The 20,878-nt window shown below is 40.4% G+C and overlaps 1 protein-coding gene across 1 annotated transcript; it reads left to right on the top strand.

Moving 5' to 3' along the window:
- Positions 1-697: 697 nt before the first annotated feature.
- On the top strand, positions 698-20,823 carry abhd17aa (abhydrolase domain containing 17A, depalmitoylase a). Its single transcript, XM_012874090.3, has 6 exons — positions 698-883; positions 1,457-1,542; positions 12,624-13,122; positions 13,298-13,492; positions 15,012-15,191; positions 16,863-20,823. The coding sequence occupies exons 3-6, from the start codon at positions 12,638-12,640 to the stop codon at positions 17,086-17,088; spliced, it is 1,086 nt and encodes a 361-aa protein (XP_012729544.2). The 5' UTR covers positions 698-883; positions 1,457-1,542; positions 12,624-12,637; the 3' UTR covers positions 17,089-20,823.
- The last annotated feature ends 55 nt before the right edge of the window (positions 20,824-20,878 follow it).

Raw genomic sequence — 20,878 nt, 5'->3', positions numbered from 1 at the left:
CGATCCAGCACATCCTGGCCACAGGTAATTCAAGACTTTTACCTTCAGGTTAGTGCTACAAAGTGCTGATGGCTAAAACGAGCCAACATGGAGCCAGTTTCTAACCCCAGGTGGCGTCTCCGATAAACAATGAACACCTCATAGTCAGACACATGGATATATATATATACTAGTTTTAGATACTGCCCTGTTCTTACCTTTTTTGATTGTGATAGATTGCAGTTTGCTGTTATGTTTGTCTGTTTTTTTTTTCTTCACAATGCCAGCGTTGGAATCTGAAGTCAAATTCCTTGTTTGCATCCACAAACTTGTGAAATAAAGTAGGTTCTGCGCTGCTGATGCCCTGGGTGGAGAGCTACATAATTCCCCATTCCCACTGCTGATAGTATCTTGGCAGAGTCCTCCCATGTGATGAAGATATTTAATGGTTTAGTGCATAATAAAGGTTTGACGCCATATAGGAGGCGTTTTGTATTTGTTTTGCAACGATCCTCTCCGTATGTTTGACGGCTCTTCCTTTTGTTGTGTATGAGAAATTAATCTGAAAGCATCTAAATATTTTAAAGACATTCCTATTTAATTCCGTTAAAAAAGAAAAAAAAACTCAAACGGGTTGTAAATATAATTTATGTAAAATGTGCGCCAATGAGTATTTGAAAGGGTTCTGGCGTCACTTCCGGATGAAGTCGGACCGTAGTAAAAAAAAAAAAAAAAAAAAAAAATCTGGTAGCCATGAATTTCAGCTAGCTTGCCACCGACAACTGGCTGGTCCACTTGAGTTAGTCCATCCATGTCAAGACACAGGGGGGGTTCACCTTGTCCTGCGCTGCTTCTGACTACACACAGCGGCTCTCCATCCCGCCTACCGGCCTGCCGTGAATCGGTAAGTAGGTCGCTTTCACACGGCCAAGCTAACGGGCTAGCAGCGGCAGCGGCAGCCGCTAGCTGGGTAACCTGCTAGCGGCTGCGGGGATGGATGGAGATTTGGCTGCTGAACACAGAGGCGCTGGTTCCTCTCTCTGGCCTCGGTCGGGTTGGCTTTCCGCTCACCTGCCTGTCCTGACCGCACGGACCGAAGCCGACGCTTTTTTATTTTTATTTTTTTATTAGGGTTAAGCATGTTGGATCAGTGTGGCAATGTTTCACTGATCTGTGAGCATCATCCCTGTTTACCCTTGTCAGAAGCATCGGATGTCATGCAGTTTATTGCCTATTGTCCATAAACACCGAAAACCATCATCCACAGCGGTGGCCGTAGAAGAAACGCTCGTTATGTGTAGTCCTTGAAATAAATCCCGGGGTGATCTGTGGTTTTGATCGTTTTTTTTACGGCTATATTTTAACAGCAAAAACGAGCCAGGATCACAAGGAGGTGTCGGTTGTTTTCCCGTATTTAGTACACTGTTCAATTGTAACAAATATATATATATATATTTTGTAATTTTGTTTCCATTAGGATCTGGCTGGCTCACTGAAGAGACTGCAAGACCTCGGTGCAACGCTTTGCCATTTAACCTCAACCCAGAAGGGTTTATAATCCAGGTATGTTTAATTGATACTCTTCTAACAAAGCAGGAACACTAGTTATATATTATTTAAATTGTAGTACCATTTAAACCATTTAATCACCAAGAGCATTAAAAAAAAACTTGTTATGCCAATGAGACCCAATATCAAGTGTGTTGGTTAAAAAGTTCAGGTTGTTTCGCTGATTTAAAAGCTAAAATTGTTGGTGAGTTTATGTCCCCCTCTGTACATTGAAATATGTAAAAATGTCCCATCCTGTTTGATATTGGAGAATATATTTTTTAGCTTTAAAAGCAGCAGCGGAAAATAACCTTCCTTTACATAAAAAGCCATTCTGCATTTTATATTTTTTTATAATCTAAAGATTTTAATTAAATTGTCCAATTAAGATGATAATTGTAGTTGAACCCTGCACAGGCTGCTTTAGCATGTACTTGTGTGTTGAACCAGTTTATTGAGGAAAGGGTGGCTTTTCAAAACATCACCTTTAGAGACTATTTAGTTAGTAAAAGAGAAAAGAAAAAAAACATCTACTCTTTTCAAGAAAATCAAACCGAAGCTTCAACAACGAACCCATGCTATGTCGCGAAGGCTACGTTCACATTGCAGGTCTTGATGCTCCAATCCGATTATTTTTTTTTTTTGCTGAAATAGCTTTTTTTTTAGGTGGCCGTTCATACAACTAGGGCTGGACGATACAGAAAAAAAAGCATATCGATAAAACAGAAATCATATTGATCAGTATCGATAATTATCAACAAGTTCAAAACATTTATTTTAAAGTGCAGCCCAGGCCGTTTTATGCTGTTGCTTAGCGACCTATATTTAGATACAGAACACACAAACACTGAATCCAAACTCAAACCTTAATTTAACCAATCTTTTTACCAAACCTGCAAGTTTTTTAAAGAAGAAAAAAAGAACACCTGCTCTGAAGTCTTTGAAGGGGACAGAGCTTCCCTGGGTCTGCATTGTGATTGGTTGGGAGGATATAATGAATGTAATGTTAACCTACATGACTGGAATGCAAAAGGAAGGAAAACTGCTATTCTATTGAACTTTTATTGACCATTTTTTCCCTACCATTGATATTTGACCATCGATCGATCGATAAAACTATTAAATTTGACCACCATCATACTTGTGTGTGAACAGTTCAAGACAGCAAAGCAACCCACATGCAGTGGATATTAGCTTTCCATTAATGTCACAGGATACAGCTTTATACGACCGACATCTTCTGTCTCTCTTAGCCTTTTTCTTATTTATCCATCTTTCTCTTTTTATGTTTGTGTTTATGTTTCTGATCCATTCATGGGGTCTATCTAGCAACAAAAACGTGTTCCAAGAATAAAGCAGCCACCTGTTTTCAGGGACGGACTCAGGAAGGCGGATTTTTGTTTCCGACAGAAAGACGTTTGATTTACGACAATCAAAGCAAATAGTATTTTTGTTGGACACCTGAAAATGACCACAGATCCGTTTACGTTTCGACAACGGGCCGTATTGAACGTTAATGCTCATAATCATCGAGTTTAAACATATGATCATCCATCATATTTGTATTAGGCAAACGTTCTCATGTTACCCAATCAGAACAGACTCTGCCGACATCTTCAAGGCCAGGAGACGCTCAGCGCTCCCGACTCCGTGGAACTTTATGTGTAGCCATTTTTAGAAATTGGGCTCATTTACAAAACGCAGAAATATGTACCCGCCGATCAGTTTAGTGTGACGTCGCGTACACGCTTTTAAAATTGAGCTCTGCACGTACCTATCCATGGACTCATGTCGGCCTTATTTTGTAGGAGCCTCGAGACAGAAATAGCTTAGGATGTGATCTGGCGCTATTTAGAAAGGCTAATAATTTCAATAAAATAAACCATGAACACGCACAGACCACAGACGTCTAATAATTTACTACGTGCCCTGATGTTCTTGATGGGGACGCGCGATTTTGTTGTTGGGGCGGGGCGCCCCCCTTGTTTAATAGTAGGGGAAACGCTGCACATGCGCCGATAACAGACGGAGACGTCACACAGCAGCCTGCTGTTAGCGCAAATAATGCTGAATGTAATTGTTTCTAGAAGTGTTCAATAAAGTTTTTTTTTTTTTTTAACAAAACAAAAATACCGGGCGACGTCTCTCCTTGTTAGTATGGGGTTTGAAAGGGTGACGTAACAACCGCACTGCCTCTTGGGAAACTGGCTTCTGCCTGCTTACGTAGCTTTCATCCACAATGTCTTTGTGTTCTGGTTTTAAAAAGTTAAAAACGTGGTGCAAGCGTGCTGCGTCTTTAACTGTCGCACCCATTCACACGATCCCTCTGGGAAAACCAACGATGGATTGAGGTTTTTAAGTTTACCAGCATAGAAGGAAACCAAGGAGCTCTGAACTAACAAATAGACGCCGAATGGACTCTGGATAGCGCCGTGAGACGGCCAGACCTCACTTTCCACATTTCTAGCACTTTTCGGCTCTTATCTCTCACAGCACAGCATCCAAATCAACAATATGAAAACAAAAAGCTGTTGTCCCGGAAAATGGTGCATTGCAATGCATTGCAAAATCACGTGCCCCTTCGAGCACCATTTGAAAGCTGTTGAGCAATTGGAGCCGACACTATTAAGACCACATCATAACAAGACGAACTAAGGTCAGAAGAAAGCAGCACAGCTATTAACAATGTTTTTTTTTTTTGTGCGCAGTGCTAACTAGGGCTGGACAATATAGGAAAAAAAGCATATAGATAGGATAGAAATCATATTGATCGATAATTATCAAAACATAGGATTGAAAAAAATTATTATAAATGATAATCTGGGTATATTTATATTTGTATTCTTGAAAGTATCACCCTTAGTAGCAAATAAAAAATAAATAAAATGAAAATCAGGCAATTGGAGCAAAACCAGCACCTGAAGACTCGCCTGATGAGTGCATATCTAAACTAAGGAGCCACTGCCAGGAATATCGTATTTCTTTTGCTTGTATGTATCCTAGAATCCTTTTTATTATTATTATTATTATTATTATTATTATTATTGTTTTTACGTCTTGTTTGAGTGCTGCATCACTTGATTTGTTTTCGTGTGCTCGTTTTTTGGCAGACCACACATGCCACTTAAATCACTGCAGCCTACACTCCACTCTGTTGTTGAAAAGATTCCTTCTCAACCTATTTCTCTTTAGTTCCTTGTTTTGTCATTTTGTCTCTCAGATAACAAATTCTCAATTTCCAACCATGAAACCTTGATTTCTAGCTTATTTTGGTTCTACCTCTAGAATAAAAATGTGGCTGTACTAGATTGAATTCCATTCGCAGCACATTTCTTTTTATCTTGCTAAGTCAGCAGAACCTAGTACATATATGACAGCCTAACATTTTAATGACGCATATTTATCTTATATGCAAACAGTCAATGTGACCATCTGATTTAAATGGTATCGCTGTAGAACGTCTTAACTAACGGCCATCTTTTATCATGCCCATCTAGATTAATTTTGTGAGATAGAACCTGTTTTCAGCCTAAATTGTATACTAATTTAGAAAAAGAATATATAAAAAATACAAATATTTCATTGAATTTCATTAATTCTCCCTTGGAAAAAAAAAACATTAAATTTGAGGGTCTATTTATTCTATACCAACATAAGTTAATACTTCATCTTTCAGCTGATCATAAGAGTAAAGTGTAAAAAAAGTCTGTGCATTTTTAAAATGTTTGCAGTAAGGAGTAGAACAGCTTTTAACTTATATTTCTATTTTATGTTTAAATATGCTACAACAGGGGTCTGCAACCTTTCCAATCCAGAGAGCCCCTTTTGCCTTCAGCCTGGCTAAATAAAACATGTTTAGAGCCACACATATATTACATGACCTTTTGGGAAAAGTCGACCTCTATCTATTAGCAAACATATATTGTCATTTTTAAAGGATCACTATTTCTATTTTTAGGTTTTAAAATGAAGAAAAAAAACTTTTGTTTACAGAAAAGAGGATGGATTGACAAGAAAAAACAGATTAGAGAGAATAGTTGCTGCTTCTTTTTGTAATTTTACTGTAGAAATTGAATGCCAATTAATCCATAAAGAACAGCTAAAAGCTCCATTTGTTGCATGTATTTTTTTTCTTTTAAAACTCTTGGTACTTGGTACTATATTTTAGTACCAAGCTTGGCACTATATGTTAGCCAGAGTTATTAAGAGCCAGTGTGGAAGGTCCAAAGGCTCTATAGCCGCAGGTTGCAGACCCGTGTGCTGCAAGCTGAATTATGAACTATTGATATTAAAACAGACGGTAAACATGGTAGTGTGGACACTGAGGCAAACTGCCGTGCAGCAGCAAGGTTGACGTTCGTTGAAGAGTTTAGCTTCAGTGTCGGGCCAGTTCTCTTTAGGAACCAAAGGCTGTCCTGCAGAAACTCCTGTTACGTAAAAATATTTGCCATTAACAAGAAAACCAATTCTGCATTGAGTGTAACGTCGCTGGGGAGGCAGTTGCATAGGACACGATTCCAATACTAATGTAGACCATTTAATACTGTAAAATGCAGAATGTTTTCATTAAAATCTAAGTTTTTAAGCATGCATGTGGCATTTCTTTTTAACGATCTACTGCTGGCCAATCCCCTTCTCTGAGAAGAGCTGGATTGGTATCTGGGGCAAAGAAATTCTGATCAGTGTCGCTAGTTTGGTCGCACGTAGACTGCCGAGATTTTTTTTAAATTAATAAATGGCTAAATAAATGTTATGCTGTTGCATGAATCTCAGTTGGGATATTCCTGTTAGATAGAAAATAGATTTTTTTGTGATAGAAATGGAAAGCCAGGAATTGATTCATGCCCCATTGATTGTCTCCTCACACCACCACGATGCTTGCTATCATTAAAATCCTCCAGAGTTTGATTAATATTTAGGTTTTCCTTCTCACTCAAAATTTTATTGCTTTATTTTTATTTCATTTTAGTGCACGGTTGCAGTTCTCATCTGCATTTCCTCTGCCCTGTGTCTTCGTGCATGGCAAGGTTGGCTTGGATGGCCATTTTCACCTTAGATTGTCATTTAATAACTGCTTTTTGCGTGACTTGTTTGTTAATCTGAAACATTTCAGTGCAAAAAAAAAAAAAAAAAACAGAAGCAAAAGAAATCTGTAAGGGGGATATTGCTTTTTCACAGAAATCTATTTTGATCATAATCATACAGCTCTTTTACACCCCGAGGTCTGAAGTCTGAGTTTTCACAGCTTCTTGGAAGCCACACTACAGCTTTTAACGCACGCCTTTGGCTGCAGGAACACAGGGTCCATTTATTAATATAATAGACTCCTTTTCTTTAACAAAAATTCAATAGAAAGCCGCCAACAGAATATGACTACCCGTTTTTTTTGTTTTTTTTGTTTTTTTTTCTGGCTTGTTTTTACATATCGGTTCACTTGTTTTTGTCATGAGATCAAGCAGCACTAAATCAACTTGGGTTTCTCTCAAACCTGATACCTGGCTATGAAACCCTTGGCAGCAGCAACGCATTTTAGCATAATGGCCCGTTACGCTGAAAGTTGTCAAAATTACGCAGAAATTACTGTTTCGCTCATTTTTAATGAGCGTGATGGTGCTACGTGCTAAGCTAACAGCGCGACACGTTTGTCTGAGAGCTACATAGAAAGGTGAGTAAAGCTATTGAGCCTGTAAACCTCCAGGACAACATAAGCAAACGCTAGCTGCTATTAGCTTGAGGAACAGCCCGATGACGGGGTTCTGTCTGGGCCCCCACTTCGGGCTGCACCACACAAAGCTTCGCTGCGTTAATGCATACTGAAGCAGCAAAACAACACACCAGCCAAACGGTTTCAAGTTTATGCTTTTGGCAGTTGCTTTTTTTTTTATTGATTTTCATATCTTTATATAAACATCAACAAAAGTTAACAAAAACAACCCACCCCAAATCAACAAGGAGCACTACAGTGTCCACATAAAATAAAATAAAAACAAAACCATACATGCAGCCTACACACACAAAATACAGACATTCCCAGGCATGGTTTACAATGGTTGAAACCGTTGGACAGCCACATGAATGATATACTGAATGTAAAAAAGAGAAGAAAATAATAATAAAAAATAAACAAAAAATTTACATTCTCTGCAAGAAAGATTGCAGTGGGTTCCAGATCCTCCAGAATTTGTCAGACTTTTGATGAAGGTCATGGGTCATTTTTTCAACTGAGATAATAGCAGAAATTTGTGATATCCACATATCAACTGTAGGGGCCTGTGGTGCAGACCATCTCAGTAGTATACATTTCTTGGCCAGAAATAAGAGGATTACAAGCAGATGTTTAGTATCTGCATTAAGTAGCGTGTCTGGAGCATGATTAAAAAGACAGAAGGGGGGAGTTAGTGAGAGATGTTTACCAATGATCTCTTGTATCAACACATAAACCGCTTTCCAGAAAGTTTGAATACAATTGCAAGACCAGAATAAATGGATAAATGTCCCCCTATGTATTTTGCAATTATGACAAAGATCTGAAGCATCAGGAAACGGGCAGTTGCTTTTAATCAAAGCAACTTGCAAATGACAAGTAACCCGGTTAAAATCAGAGTTAGCAATAAGCTACCTGGTCTCACATGGAGGCTTTTATTTTTCTAATTCTGGAATCATGAACTCTGACCATAACTGAGGCCTGTTGGGCCTGGGGTGTGGCCGATGTTGCTCTGGGTTCTTGAGAGAACTATCGTCTATTGTTGAATTTCTTTAGATTAGGGTATGATATGTGGGTTTTTAAGATCTTTAAGGCCAGGTTTGTCACCAGTGCATTTTGGCGTAAAGGGCCGTTACAGTGAAAGTTGTCAAAATGACACTGAAGCTATACAGCGTAAGTACGTCATGGATGTTTGAGAGCAACATATAATGGTCAGTAATGCTCTTGAACGTGCATCAGCACAGCTATAAACCTCCCGGACAACATAAGCTAATGCTAACTGTTATTAGCTTGACAAACAGCTTTGAGCTGCACTACACAACGCTGAGCTGTGTAAACACATCCACACAAACAAATTACGCTTATGAAACAAAACTCGGCGGTCTAACAAGAATCCAAAAATTATGATTTACCATGGGAAACAGATATAATTTGAAAAAGGCCCAGGTCGGTTTGAATAACATTTTAGTCTTCATAAATGTTAAATCATTTCAAAACTGCACACATTTGCATCTAAAATGTGTTCTATACTCCTTATTTATCTAGATTTAGTCCATTTCTCTCCCCCCCTATTGTTGCTAAGCATATTCTCATATTGCTCATATTGCTAAGCAAACATAAGATAATGAGCACAGCTCGGCTCTGTATCACTAGATGGGGGGGGAAAGTGAGAGACTGAGAAGGAGTGAGAGTCTTTTTGACTCCTAAATGAGGTTTATGTTGTCATTTCAGTCAGGGATCATGTGTAAAATCAATAAAGTCTTATAAAGAGCCTCTCTCCATCTCCCTCTCTCCTCCCTATGGTCCAATATCTTGTGACATCCTGTGTCCCTATGGTTATTACTAATATTTCATAGTCGGTGATAAATGTGTCATTGAGGTGGGCTGCTTTTTCCGGCAGGTCAAATGCCAAATTTCTCTACAGATGTCTTATTGGACGCAAAAGGCGCAGCCCTCAACATCTGTCCGTACACGCTGATGTACCGTAGTGCGTCCTTGAGAGAACGTGCCATAAAGGGTTAGATCAGATACACTAAAGATATTATGAGGAATGTTGTGGTTTCAGTGACTTATTAGTTGTACAATTATGTGTAAAAAGTATCCATACAATTTAAATCTGTTTGGCTTCATAAGAAGGGTTTTGTGCTGTGCTACAGAAAAAAAAGTTACAGTAAGATGAATGCTGTCCATTTTAGATTTAAAGAGCTTCCACAAGGAGTAAGGTATTCATTTGTCAGAACCTTTGCAGTAATCATGTAAAACTAGTAAAGAGAGGGATGTGAAGAACAGCAAACTGCCTTATTCTAATCAGAGAATACACTTTCAATCTTGAGAACCTCATTCACTCTATGTTAATAAAGGTGGTTTGAACGTCACAGGATTCATACAAATCTGTATAGATTGACGTTACTTCAGAGCAAGGTAATTGGCCACTTCTCGTGATTTATTTCTTTTTTTCCTTTGCCTCTTCGTCCCATACTCCCCTCCAATTGTTAAATAGATGCCAGGCCTTCTGTTTGACAGTGTGCCAAAGACATTTTGCATTTGAACTACAGCATCAATATCTCAATGTTCAAGCAATATGTCCATATGTGCAATTTGGTGGCGTACGTACATACAGTGCCCTGCACAAGTAGGGGTTCTAATCTTATTTTATGTGATGGATCTTCACAGATTAGTCTAACTTGTGAAATGAAACAAGAAAACTAAAAAAAATTGTCACGTGCAAATGTACCCACCCCTTTGCTATGAAGCCCCTAAAATGTTCTGCTGCAACCAGTGACCTTCAAAAGTCCCATAATTAGTGAGATGATGTCCATCTGTGTGCAATCCAAGATTCACATGATCTGTCAGCAATAAACACACCTTTTCCGGAAGGCCCCAGAGGCTGCAGCATCACTTAGCAAGTCAGGGACAAAGTTGTGGAGAAGTACAAGTCAGGGCGGGGTTATAAAAAATATCCAAGTCTTTGTTTCCCTGGAGCAGCATCAGATCCATCATCTTACAATGGAAAGCAAAGGGTATCACAACAAACCTGGCAAGAGGAGTTGCAGAGCTCCACAGCAGAGACTGGAGTCTGTCAATAGGACCTCAATAAGCCGTAGACCTGGGCTTCATGGAAGGGTGACCAAAAACAAACAATTACTTCATACTAAAAATAAGACAGATGTATGGAGAACGGTGCTCTGCTCAGATGTGAAACATCTTGTTTGACACAAACCCAATTCATCCCATCAACTAAAAAACACAATTTTTTAGCAGCAGGGAAAACTGGTCCGAGTGGAGGAAAATATGGATGGTGCTAAATACAGGGATGCTCTTGAGCAAAACTCGTCAGTCTGCCTGTGACTGAGCTTCACCTTCCAGCAGGACAATGACCCGAAGCACACTGCTAAAGCAACACCAGAGTGGTTTAAGAGGAAACATTTAAACGTGTTGGAATGGTCTAGTCAAAGTCCGCCAAAGATGCCAATCCAATTGAGAATCTGTGGTTAGTTAGAGTAAGATCGCTGTTCACAGACAAAAACCATCCAATATGAAGAAACTGGAGCAGCTTTGTCTTGAGGAATGGGCAAAAATCCCAGTGGAAAGATGTGACGAGCTCGTAGAGACTAAACTGAAGTTACTTGCAGCTGCTATTGCACTGTCTTTTTTGGGGGGGGGGTTGAGTGGTTATGAACGCTGAAGTTTTCTGTTATTTTTTGGGGGGTGGGGTTCAGATGATTTTGATTGAAATGTATTGTTATCAAGATAAATCCAATTACGTATCACAATGACAAATGTTTTCACAATAATGATAAAATAAATGCCTGTCCCCAGTGTGGTGTGCACCTCATCAAGACCCCTTCAGACCATGTAGTCCAGTGTAAAGAGGGAGATTTGAGTCACTTCTTTACTTAACGTTGTCTGCAAAGTGGGTAATCAGATTTCAGGCCAAATTTAAAGTTGTCAGTCATTTGCTGCAACCTCTTGGTCAACAGTGGTTTAAAGTACACTTGCTTTCGCCTGCCTTTTTTCTTTTCTTTTTTTTTTCTTTTTTTTGCAGAGCACACATTTCCAGTATCTGTTGATTATGTTAATTCAATTGTGCGAGTCCAAAGTCCTGTCAAGACTAAGTGTGCTGTTCTTCAGTTTATGCCTCTGTAAAAAAAAGAAGCATAATAACTGGTTATTGCTTTTTCAGAACGTAACTTTGTTGGGCTGAGATGCTCAGATTGTCTTATTTAGGTAAATTATGAACAATTGACATAAAAGTGAAGTGAGTCATTTGATTTATTCTTTTTTTTTTTCCTGTCTTAAGGCTTGTTTTCTTCAGGGCTCTCTTTATTGCTTCTACCGTAATCAATGCATTATGTTAACATATACAAGGTTGCAATTTTTCTTATACTTAAAATATCGGACACCCCTGATTGAGAGTAACTAAACATCTTTCTTTTGGGTAAGATTACCTTTTCAATTCAGTTTATATAGTCCCAAATCACAACACGTCATCGCAAAGGCCATTTACAAAGTCAGTTGTATCGAATCACACAAACCGAATGGTTAAAGCTCTTTCTATCCAAGAAAACACAGCGGATTTCACAGCACCATTGAGTTGCTGCATTCACTCCTCCTGCATGCAGGTGGACTTTTGCTTGCATTGAGCCGTTGACTTTGCAGCAACACCTCATACGACCATGTATGTAACGACAGTGGAAAGAAAAACTCCCCTTTTAATAGGAAGAAACTACCAGCAGAACCAGGCTTAGGGTGAACTGCCATGTGCCATGACTAACTGGGGGTTTGAAAAAAAAGAGCAGAGACACAAAAAGAGGGGGGGGGGGGTGATGGTGTGTCAGTTTACTACTTTTCTAGATGCACTGTCATAGCGGAGCATTATGTAGTGCAGCTTGAAGGGGCCACGGTTTTAAGAAATCCTACAGGAAACCATGTAACTGATTGATTGTGGCTTACTAAAAACTCAGCTTTATTTTTAGAAATATTTTGAAACACTAATCTTGTCTAAACCACACAGTAGAACCCACACTGCCCCAAAATGGTTCAAATTCAACCTCACTGACGGGACTTTGCATTACCTATAGATGCATGCTGTAATATCACAGTTACTCGTGGTGTTCCCCTGGGGTCGGTCCTTGGACCCATTCTGTTGATTTTATATATCCTTCTCCTTTTGCCATTTGCTGCTACTCACTGCATTGAATTAATAGATAAATACTTGATTTTATGTGAACACTACATGCAATTTATAATTTGATAGATTTTAAATCTTATACAATTATCACAAATGTAATTTTAGGATATATATCCATAAAACAGGCCTAAATTAGCATTTGAATATTTTTTATTTTGGGATACTTTAATATCTTCAATAACGACTGTTTCTCATATGCAGATCTGTGCCAGAAGATGAACGGCCTGTCCATACGAGAGCTATGCTGCCTCTTTTGCTGCCCCCCTTGTCCCAGCCGCATTGCAGCCAAACTGGCGTTTCTCCCTCCAGAGCCCACCTACGCTTTGCTCCCTGACCCAGATCCTGGATCTGGAGCAACAACTGTGTCTGCCAACTCTGGGGCCGCTCCCCCTTCACTTGGAGCGCCAGGACTGCGTTCGCGGCTGGGTAATGCCAGTGGATCTGACAGGGGAGGTGGTGGAGGAGGAGGAGGAGGAGGAGGTGGCGGCGGTGGTGTTGGTGTTGGAGGCAGCAGCGGTGGGGCTGCCAGCACCAGCGGCACTATCGGCGGACCCGAAGGCAGGTGGAAGTTGCACCTCACAGAAAGAGCCGAGTTCCAGTATTCACAGAGAGAACTGGACGTGACTGACGTGTTCCTGACAAGATCTAGCCGAGGGAATAGAGTTGGATGCATGTACATTCGCTGTGCTCCTAATGCCAGGTGAGACACGAGTCGCCACTGTGAAGACTGTATATGCTCAGATATTCACTTCATATATATTTATATATGAAGTGAATATCTGAGCGTATTCACCAAATTGAAGCTTTCAGGTTTCAGTTTCCTGTCTCGGTGCTTGACGTCCCTCCATTCTTCTCATCCCTCGCCGTTTTTTTAGGTTCACAGTGTTGTTTTCACACGGCAACGCCGTAGACCTGGGTCAGATGAGCAGCTTCTACATCGGTTTAGGCACACGCATCAACTGCAACATCTTCTCCTACGATTACTCAGGCTACGGCGTTAGTACTGGCAAGCCGTCTGAGAAGAACCTGTACGCAGACATCGATGCTGCATGGCACGCCCTGCGCTCTCGGTAAGGAGGCAGGACTGGCTTCCATTTAATTAGTAGATAAACTGTCAACTAGGGCTGGGCAAAATCGAGATTTTAAAAATATCAAGATTATTTAAAAAGACTTATATCGGGATGGTCAATGCTCAATAACTTTACTTGTATGTATTCTAGTAGGTTATTTTTAGCTGTTTCTCATATTTATCTACAACTGTTTGTTATACAATTTGCCTGTGAGATATTTGGGTTAAAGATTTGATTCAGAGGTGCCTTTTATATAATTACTTTAGGAGAAGAAAAACATTGAGATAAATAACGTACATCAGCTTTCAGCCTAAAATTATTTTGATATTTTTGGTCCATATCATCCAGCCCTGCTGTTAACACCAACTGGCTCATCTAAGGTCAAACTAAAGCTCTTCTGTGGCTCTTTATAAGATTTGCATACTCTCTTGTAGGCAGATACATTTTAAAGTTTTTAAATTATTGCTCCTGATGGACTGAATAGTAGCCTCAGCCTGTCTTCTAAATCACCGGTTCTCGCAAGAAATATTTCATTATTCTGTTCTTGGATAAGAGAAATGTGAGGAACAAGGATCCAAGATATTTCAGTCAACAACAGTTTCAGATTGGTTTAAGTTTAGTTTTTTCTCTTTGTATTCAGAAGTTGGATTTTCATACGTCCCAGGTGATACAAGACGAATATGCCCTGAAATTTGAATTTCGCTTGGGTAATGTTGGAGGCTGCTGAGAAGCCCTGATCCTGCGTCCAGTATGGCCGTCACTGCTGTAAAACGTAGTGTAGATGCTTTAATGCATTAATAGCCATTTTCTTGTATTTCTTGTAATTCCTTCATTTTCTGTAGGATTTTAATATACTACCTCTGGTGAAGGACCTACTGCAGATTCCCCCCCCCCCCTTTTCTGTCTTAGAAAAAAAACACAAAACCAGTCTGAGCTGTTATCGGCAGGCCAGACCTCAAAGAAAACCAGAAATCAATATTGGCCAGAAAAAGCTCAATCGGTGCATTTTTAACTACTACATCAAGCAAAAAGAACATTGTTTCTAAAGCTCCTGGGACATTATGCTTCTCTGGAATTGAATATAAAAGAACTGGCTCAACATTTATTTTTATTTATTTATTTTTACCTTAGGAAAAGATAATCTAAATTTAACATAACAAATAGCCTTAAAGGGCTATTAGTAAAGTAAAATCAAGTATTAAATTTCCCCCTTAGAGCTTCAGTCAAAAAAACCAGGTCATTTAATAAAGTACAAAACTAGTTATCTGTGTTTAGGTCTATATTATGCTGGGATAAATAGTTTACTACATTTATTGCAAATGGCTGGAAAAATATCATCTGTCATAATTATGTGAAGCACTTCCAACCCTTACTGTTGTGAGTTGAAATAAGTTGCAAAGAATTATAGTCCCTGTTATTTGTATGTGGAAAAATGAAAAGCTTCATATTTTTCAACCGCATGTCATCCTGGCATTCATTTTCTGTGCTTTATTCTGAAATTTGTCTCCTTGTCTTGCAGGTATGGCATTAGCCCTGAAAATATTATCCTGTATGGCCAGAGCATCGGCACGGTGCCCACAGTAGACTTAGCATCAAGGTTTGAGTGCGCCGCAGTGGTCCTTCATTCTCCTCTCACCTCCGGCATGAGGGTGGCCTTCCCTGACACCAAGAAAACGTACTGCTTTGATGCATTCCCCAAGTAAGTTCCTTACCTTGGGCATAAAAGAGAAAGTGCACCGTGGTTGTTTGAATTCAGTCTTGGCCAAAGTAAAACGGGTGAATACTGTGCAAAATGTGGTTATATTTTCCTTCATGGAAAACCAAACGTAGTCCAAATATTTTAAACTTGATATCAGCAACAGAACAGCTGCATAATATCATGTTCAGTTAAGATGTTTTAGATGTTAAATATACTGTATATAAAGGATAATATCGTTCTAGTTTCCGATTAAAGGTGGAACATAAATAGCTGTCTTTTGTCATTGACACTCCATAACAGCCTTTTGGAAATTAAGTTGTATTTAAAGGGGCAATAAGTGACATTTCACCACTAGGTGTGCTGTTGAGCACTGTTTGTAGATGTGTGACAGGCCACGCCTCTCTCTACCTCCACTCCAGCCCTTCTTTCCCCTCTCCTTCTCCCCCGTCACCTCGTATGCGCATGTTTGTAAAGGATAAAAACACAGGAAAACAGAATCGCCTTGCGGAGGAACGTGTCCAGTGAAGAAGAGAGTAACTCATAACTTTATATGCTGTTTAGTGTTGCACCGATGTCATTTTTTTGCCCCGATACTGATACCCAATACCTGGCTGTGCAGTATTTACCGATACCATCTGTTTGAAATTGATGTGTGTGTGTGTATATGAAGAACTGCATACTACTAAGGGTAGTAGAATTTTTATTGCCTACCTGGAATGGGTGACAATAGTTGAATAAACTTTTGGCTCTCAAAGGCCAAAATAGTGCAACATTTGTGAAATTATAACATGTATAACAGTAGTGCAACAGTAGGACAGTAAAATTACATTAATAATTGCATAATGTATTTTAAACCCTGAGTTTTGGCTCTCAAATACCAAAATAGTGCAACTTTCATGAACTTATATAACATGTATAATACTAGTCGGGAGAGAGAAGGCTGCATTCAAGTGACATACAAACATCAAAATGGTATCGGTGCCTATTTGTTGGTACTTGCCGATACCGATACCACCATTTTAGTACTGGATCGGGGACCCGTCCGATACTGGTATCGGTATCGTTGCAACACTAATGCTGTTAGTAAGAGTGCATCTTGATCAAGTGGGCATGCTTTGCGCCATGTTGCTCCAACGCGGCGCTGCTCTGACGGTGGCGTTTTAGGGCAGTGGGGGGTAAAGCCCTGAGTGGCAGCTGATCCTGTGGACCTATGTGCACCCGCAGCCGTCCAGGATATGTAAAGACGACACTGGAGAACAACAGAGAGATGATGTGGGATGTCATATATTACCTTTAGTTTATCAAATTACTATATTTCACTTCTATCTAAAATTAAATTTTGCTTATTGCACCTTTTAAACAGTTCCTGGCTTTGGAAAATGAAATCTGACTGCATCTGTTTAAACATTTTATTCCTTTACCCTGATATCCGTAGCAAGTGCATTTCTGGGAAAAGTGCACGTGATTTTTATATTTCTAGCCTGACTAATGACAGTACTAACTCAATATGTTGTTCTTTATTAGAGAAGAATCTGCAATTCTCCTACAGATGCCTTAAGATATTCCCAAGACATATTTCATGTGTAAAATTACCGATCTGTAAAATGTGACTGAAATGCACCTCAGGCCACAAAAGCAGTAATCCACGACTCTCTTAAATCCGTCTTCCAGCATCGAGAAGGTTTCAAAGATCCCGTCTCCAGTGCTCATCATTCACGGTACAGAGGACGAGGTGATCGACTTCTCTCACGGCCTCGCCCTGTTCGAGCGTTGTCCCAAGGCCGTGGAGCCGCTGTGGGTGGAGGGGGCCGGCCACAACGACATCGAGCTTTATAGTCAGTACTTGGAGAGGCTACGGCGCTTCATCAACCAGGACCTGGCCGCACAGCACGCCTGAGAAACAAGCCGCCTCTACGTGTTTGTATCTATGACACTGTGTATGTGCATGTTTTTGTGTGTGTGTGTGTGTGAGAAAGAGTGTGTGAGTATGTTTGCCATGAATGTGTGTGTGTGTGTGATTTAGGTCACATCTGTGTGTCTTTAAAGCAGCACACCTACAGGTTCAACACAAACACAACCCATGTTTGTGTTTCCTGTTTTTAAAGGTGACTAAATTTTTTAAACCGTCATTAGCTTTATACATTTGTACGGTGTTGGTAAAAACACTAAAGAATTAGACGGAAGTCGTTTCAGAGTTGCGGCGTTGAGTCGTTCCCCGAAGGACAAACCTGGGACCGGCAGCTTTAAAACGTGTTGACTTAATCCAATCGATCAGCGAGAGACTCGGTCCAAAAAGGCACACAGATGTCGTTGTGAGCGGAAGATGCTGCGAGGTGTGCGTTCAACCCACCGTAGGTCTGCGTGCACACGGTGGTACGCGTGAGTGAATGTGTGTAGAAATGAAGGACATCCTGATGACTTGGAAATCTAGAGTAGTGGAAGGCTAATGAGGGCATCGATACTGATGTTTCCTTTTTGTCTTTTTTTTTTTTTAATTAATCATGTAATAACTTGTGCATAATGAAGAATACCTCCACAGTTTGACTAGTTCTCTTTTCCAGTGGACAAATCCTGATCAAGCATGTCCCCAACCCCAAACTACCTGTTTACCTTTTTAATGGACATCAATCCGACTGACCGGGCATTCCCAAGTTCTTCTCCGGCTAACGCTAACCTACTTACTGTGTGGGTTTTTTGGGGGGGCAGGGAGGAGGGTCTGGAACAAGAGGAGGGGAGACAGTCATTTCGGAGTAGTCGGAAATCCTTTCACAGCTTGCACGGCCGCTGCGTGTCATACTTTTTATCCTCATTATTAATTCTCAAAAGGCCAGCTTCCATGTCTTCTCCAGGCCTAAACTTTCCACCGAGTAGCAGAAACATGTTTCAGGGAATAAATTAGATTTCCTATTCAATGAGTATTAATTTTTCGAGGTTTTTAAGGGCAAGTCTGCTCACCTGCTTACCCAGAGTGGATGAGCGAATAAGATTTATGGAGCAGCAGAGCGGTCGGCGTGCGCGGGTCTGAGTTCAGGTTTATCTGCACTAATCACGCCCTCCTCGAATGTTAGTAATTTGTCGCTTTTAGTGATTTATTTAATTTGTTCTTGTTTCGGGGTGGATTGGAACAAGATGCAACTTCCTGACTTAAAGAATCAGCGGAACAGCTTTACATTTATTGTGCATTTTCTTTAATCCACATAGGCATTGAAAATATACACCAGCCTCAAATACATACAGGCACCCCTAGTGATATTCATATCTTTAACAAGCTTGTGTTAGAATCCTAGCTGAATATTTGCAACCTCTTTTTAGTAAAGCCCAGTTAAAAGTATTGGTCTCCTGAGACACAGTCAGCTTTTAAAGATAGTCCAATAGTTTTTCACTAAGGTTGAGCTCTGACTTGTTCCCAAAGCGTAATGTTGATGCCCACATTATCGACCGGTTTTGATTTGGGGTTTAAAACTCGATGGTGTGCACGCTTCAACCACGGATGTCTTGATTTGAGTTGGAAGTTTAAGAATCTGGAGCTATAGTTTCATTATTCTGTCTAAGCTTTGTGCACCTTGTGAATCTTGTTTGAACAAATGTTTTCTGATCCTTCCACCCTGAGAACAGAATGGTTTACAAAAAGCGTAAAATACAAGAGCCTTTTTTTCCCCCTCATGCTCTGCTAGAAATTGACCAGCTGTCTCTTGGCGAGAACTGATATAAAAACATTTGTTAAATGTTTTCAACATTAGCCTTCAGTCTGAGGCGCCGCTGAAGTTGATGCCTTTGAAGGTTGATGCTTTTGTTTGAGTTGACTCTAAATGCCGCTGTTTGCTGCAACAAACACAAATTATGCCCATTTTTATTCACAGATACCATGCATAATCTGAATTGGGCGATTGGCATTCATCAGTTTCTGGTATTGCTACAGACCCGCCCACACGAAGATGGGTTTGACCGTATCCGAGAAACTTCTTGGTGGGATGGGGGTCCCGTCTAGACGAAGCGGCCATGAAACCCAGAGAGGGAAAGTGTGAAGCCGCCTCCGTCTGGACACCCCCATCCGCTCGAGCCTGTTTGCGCATCTCCCTTAACACTCATGCGCTAACATATAAGACAACAGTGGCACATCTCGTGTCTCAGAAACTATTTAATTTATTGTGGATTTTACACTAACACGTTTTCCTCCTATGGCGTTTGTGTGGACAGACAACATGGTCGTCAACAAACGGCTCTTTTCTCTTTTTTTTTTTTTTTTCCCTGGCCTCTTCTTCCTTTACTTCTGTGGCAGCGTTTGAGCGCCACTCACTGGCTTGGCATAGGTATTGCGACGCCTATTGCAGCTCCTCCGGCTTCATGCAGTTTCATCTTTGCTTCTCGACCTTTTTCTGTGCGAGTGCGGTATTGGGCTCCGTGTGGATGTAGCTTTGCCACCGCAGGACATTTGCCTGGCTAGGTGACTCTAAGCTTTGATGTAATTATTCCTAAGTCGTTTGTTTTGGCTGTTTCATAATCATGCCTCCTGGTGTTAGGACTAACCAGATCAGGTGCCAGGATGGGATATGGAGGCTTCCTGTACCTTCCCGCTTTGTTTCCATCTCTGGCCCTAAATGTACAGAAGCTCTCTTGTGGCTGGCAGCACGCTGCAATGTCTGACACAAGCCATACTTGAGCCTCGTCACTGTTGGTGTGGTGCAGGTTCCACCACACTTATGCACACACACACACACACACACCTTTGCACTTCAACATACACACACACATAAAAACACAACATACACTCTATGTATATTTACACATTTATTACATATATATATATCTGATCTAGCATGAAAAAGCAGGTCTTACGTTCAGCACTATTGTACAAAGCATCCAAAAATGTAACAAGGGTATAAAATGTACGTCTGTCTTCTCGTTATCATGGACTGTGCTCTAAAAGGAAAGCATCAAGGATGCAGGTTTTCCTGGGTGGAGAAGTACTAACAGGTCCTGTGTGCAGACCTGCTGTATTACAAGGTGTTTGCTGCACAGGAGATCCATCAATTTCAGTGATAGTAGCTGTGTTGTATAAAAAAAGGGAACATTTATTAACCGGCGCTGACCTGATTGCTCCTTTTTGGGAGCGCGAGCGGGTCTCGGGAAGCAGCAGAAAACGTTTTCTGAATACCACTCACCTCCTGTCTGCTCAAACAGGTTTTTTTTTTGTTTGTTTTTTCCTCCCGTTCTCATCCTGTGCTTCTGTGTATGTGATATTTGATTAATGGAAATCTGTTACATTCTCCAACTCAGAAACTTGAGTCATCAGATGAAGTTGAGAGGGTAAAAAGTCTCTGTTTGGAAGTAAAATTTGTCCTCAGTTTTCTACCGGGATGGGTCGGGGAAACCAGGGAGACGTCACTGGGTTGGAAACGTTTATCGATGCACCACTATGGTTGATATATTGTATTCTCTGGCCTTGAATGTCCATTGATTGGGGGTGGGAGGGGGAGGGGGGGTAAGCAGTTAAAACTGTATGCATGTCGTGTTTTGAAGAGCAGATGATGGGATGGAGCATAATCTCTTGTGTTGTCAATGTGAGGATACAGCTGAATTCATGGCGTTGGAAGATTAAAACTCCAAAAAAAAAAAAAAAAAGAAGAAAAAAGGACATTTACCTGAATTTTTTAAAATGCTGATACTAACTGATGTAATGTTGATTT

This window comes from Fundulus heteroclitus, chromosome 6 (assembly GCF_011125445.2).
Source record: "Fundulus heteroclitus isolate FHET01 chromosome 6, MU-UCD_Fhet_4.1, whole genome shotgun sequence".
Taxonomy (NCBI): domain Eukaryota; kingdom Metazoa; phylum Chordata; class Actinopteri; order Cyprinodontiformes; family Fundulidae; genus Fundulus; species Fundulus heteroclitus.
The sequence above is the reverse complement of the archived record's forward strand: the minus strand, read 5'-3'. Positions and strand labels throughout refer to the sequence as shown.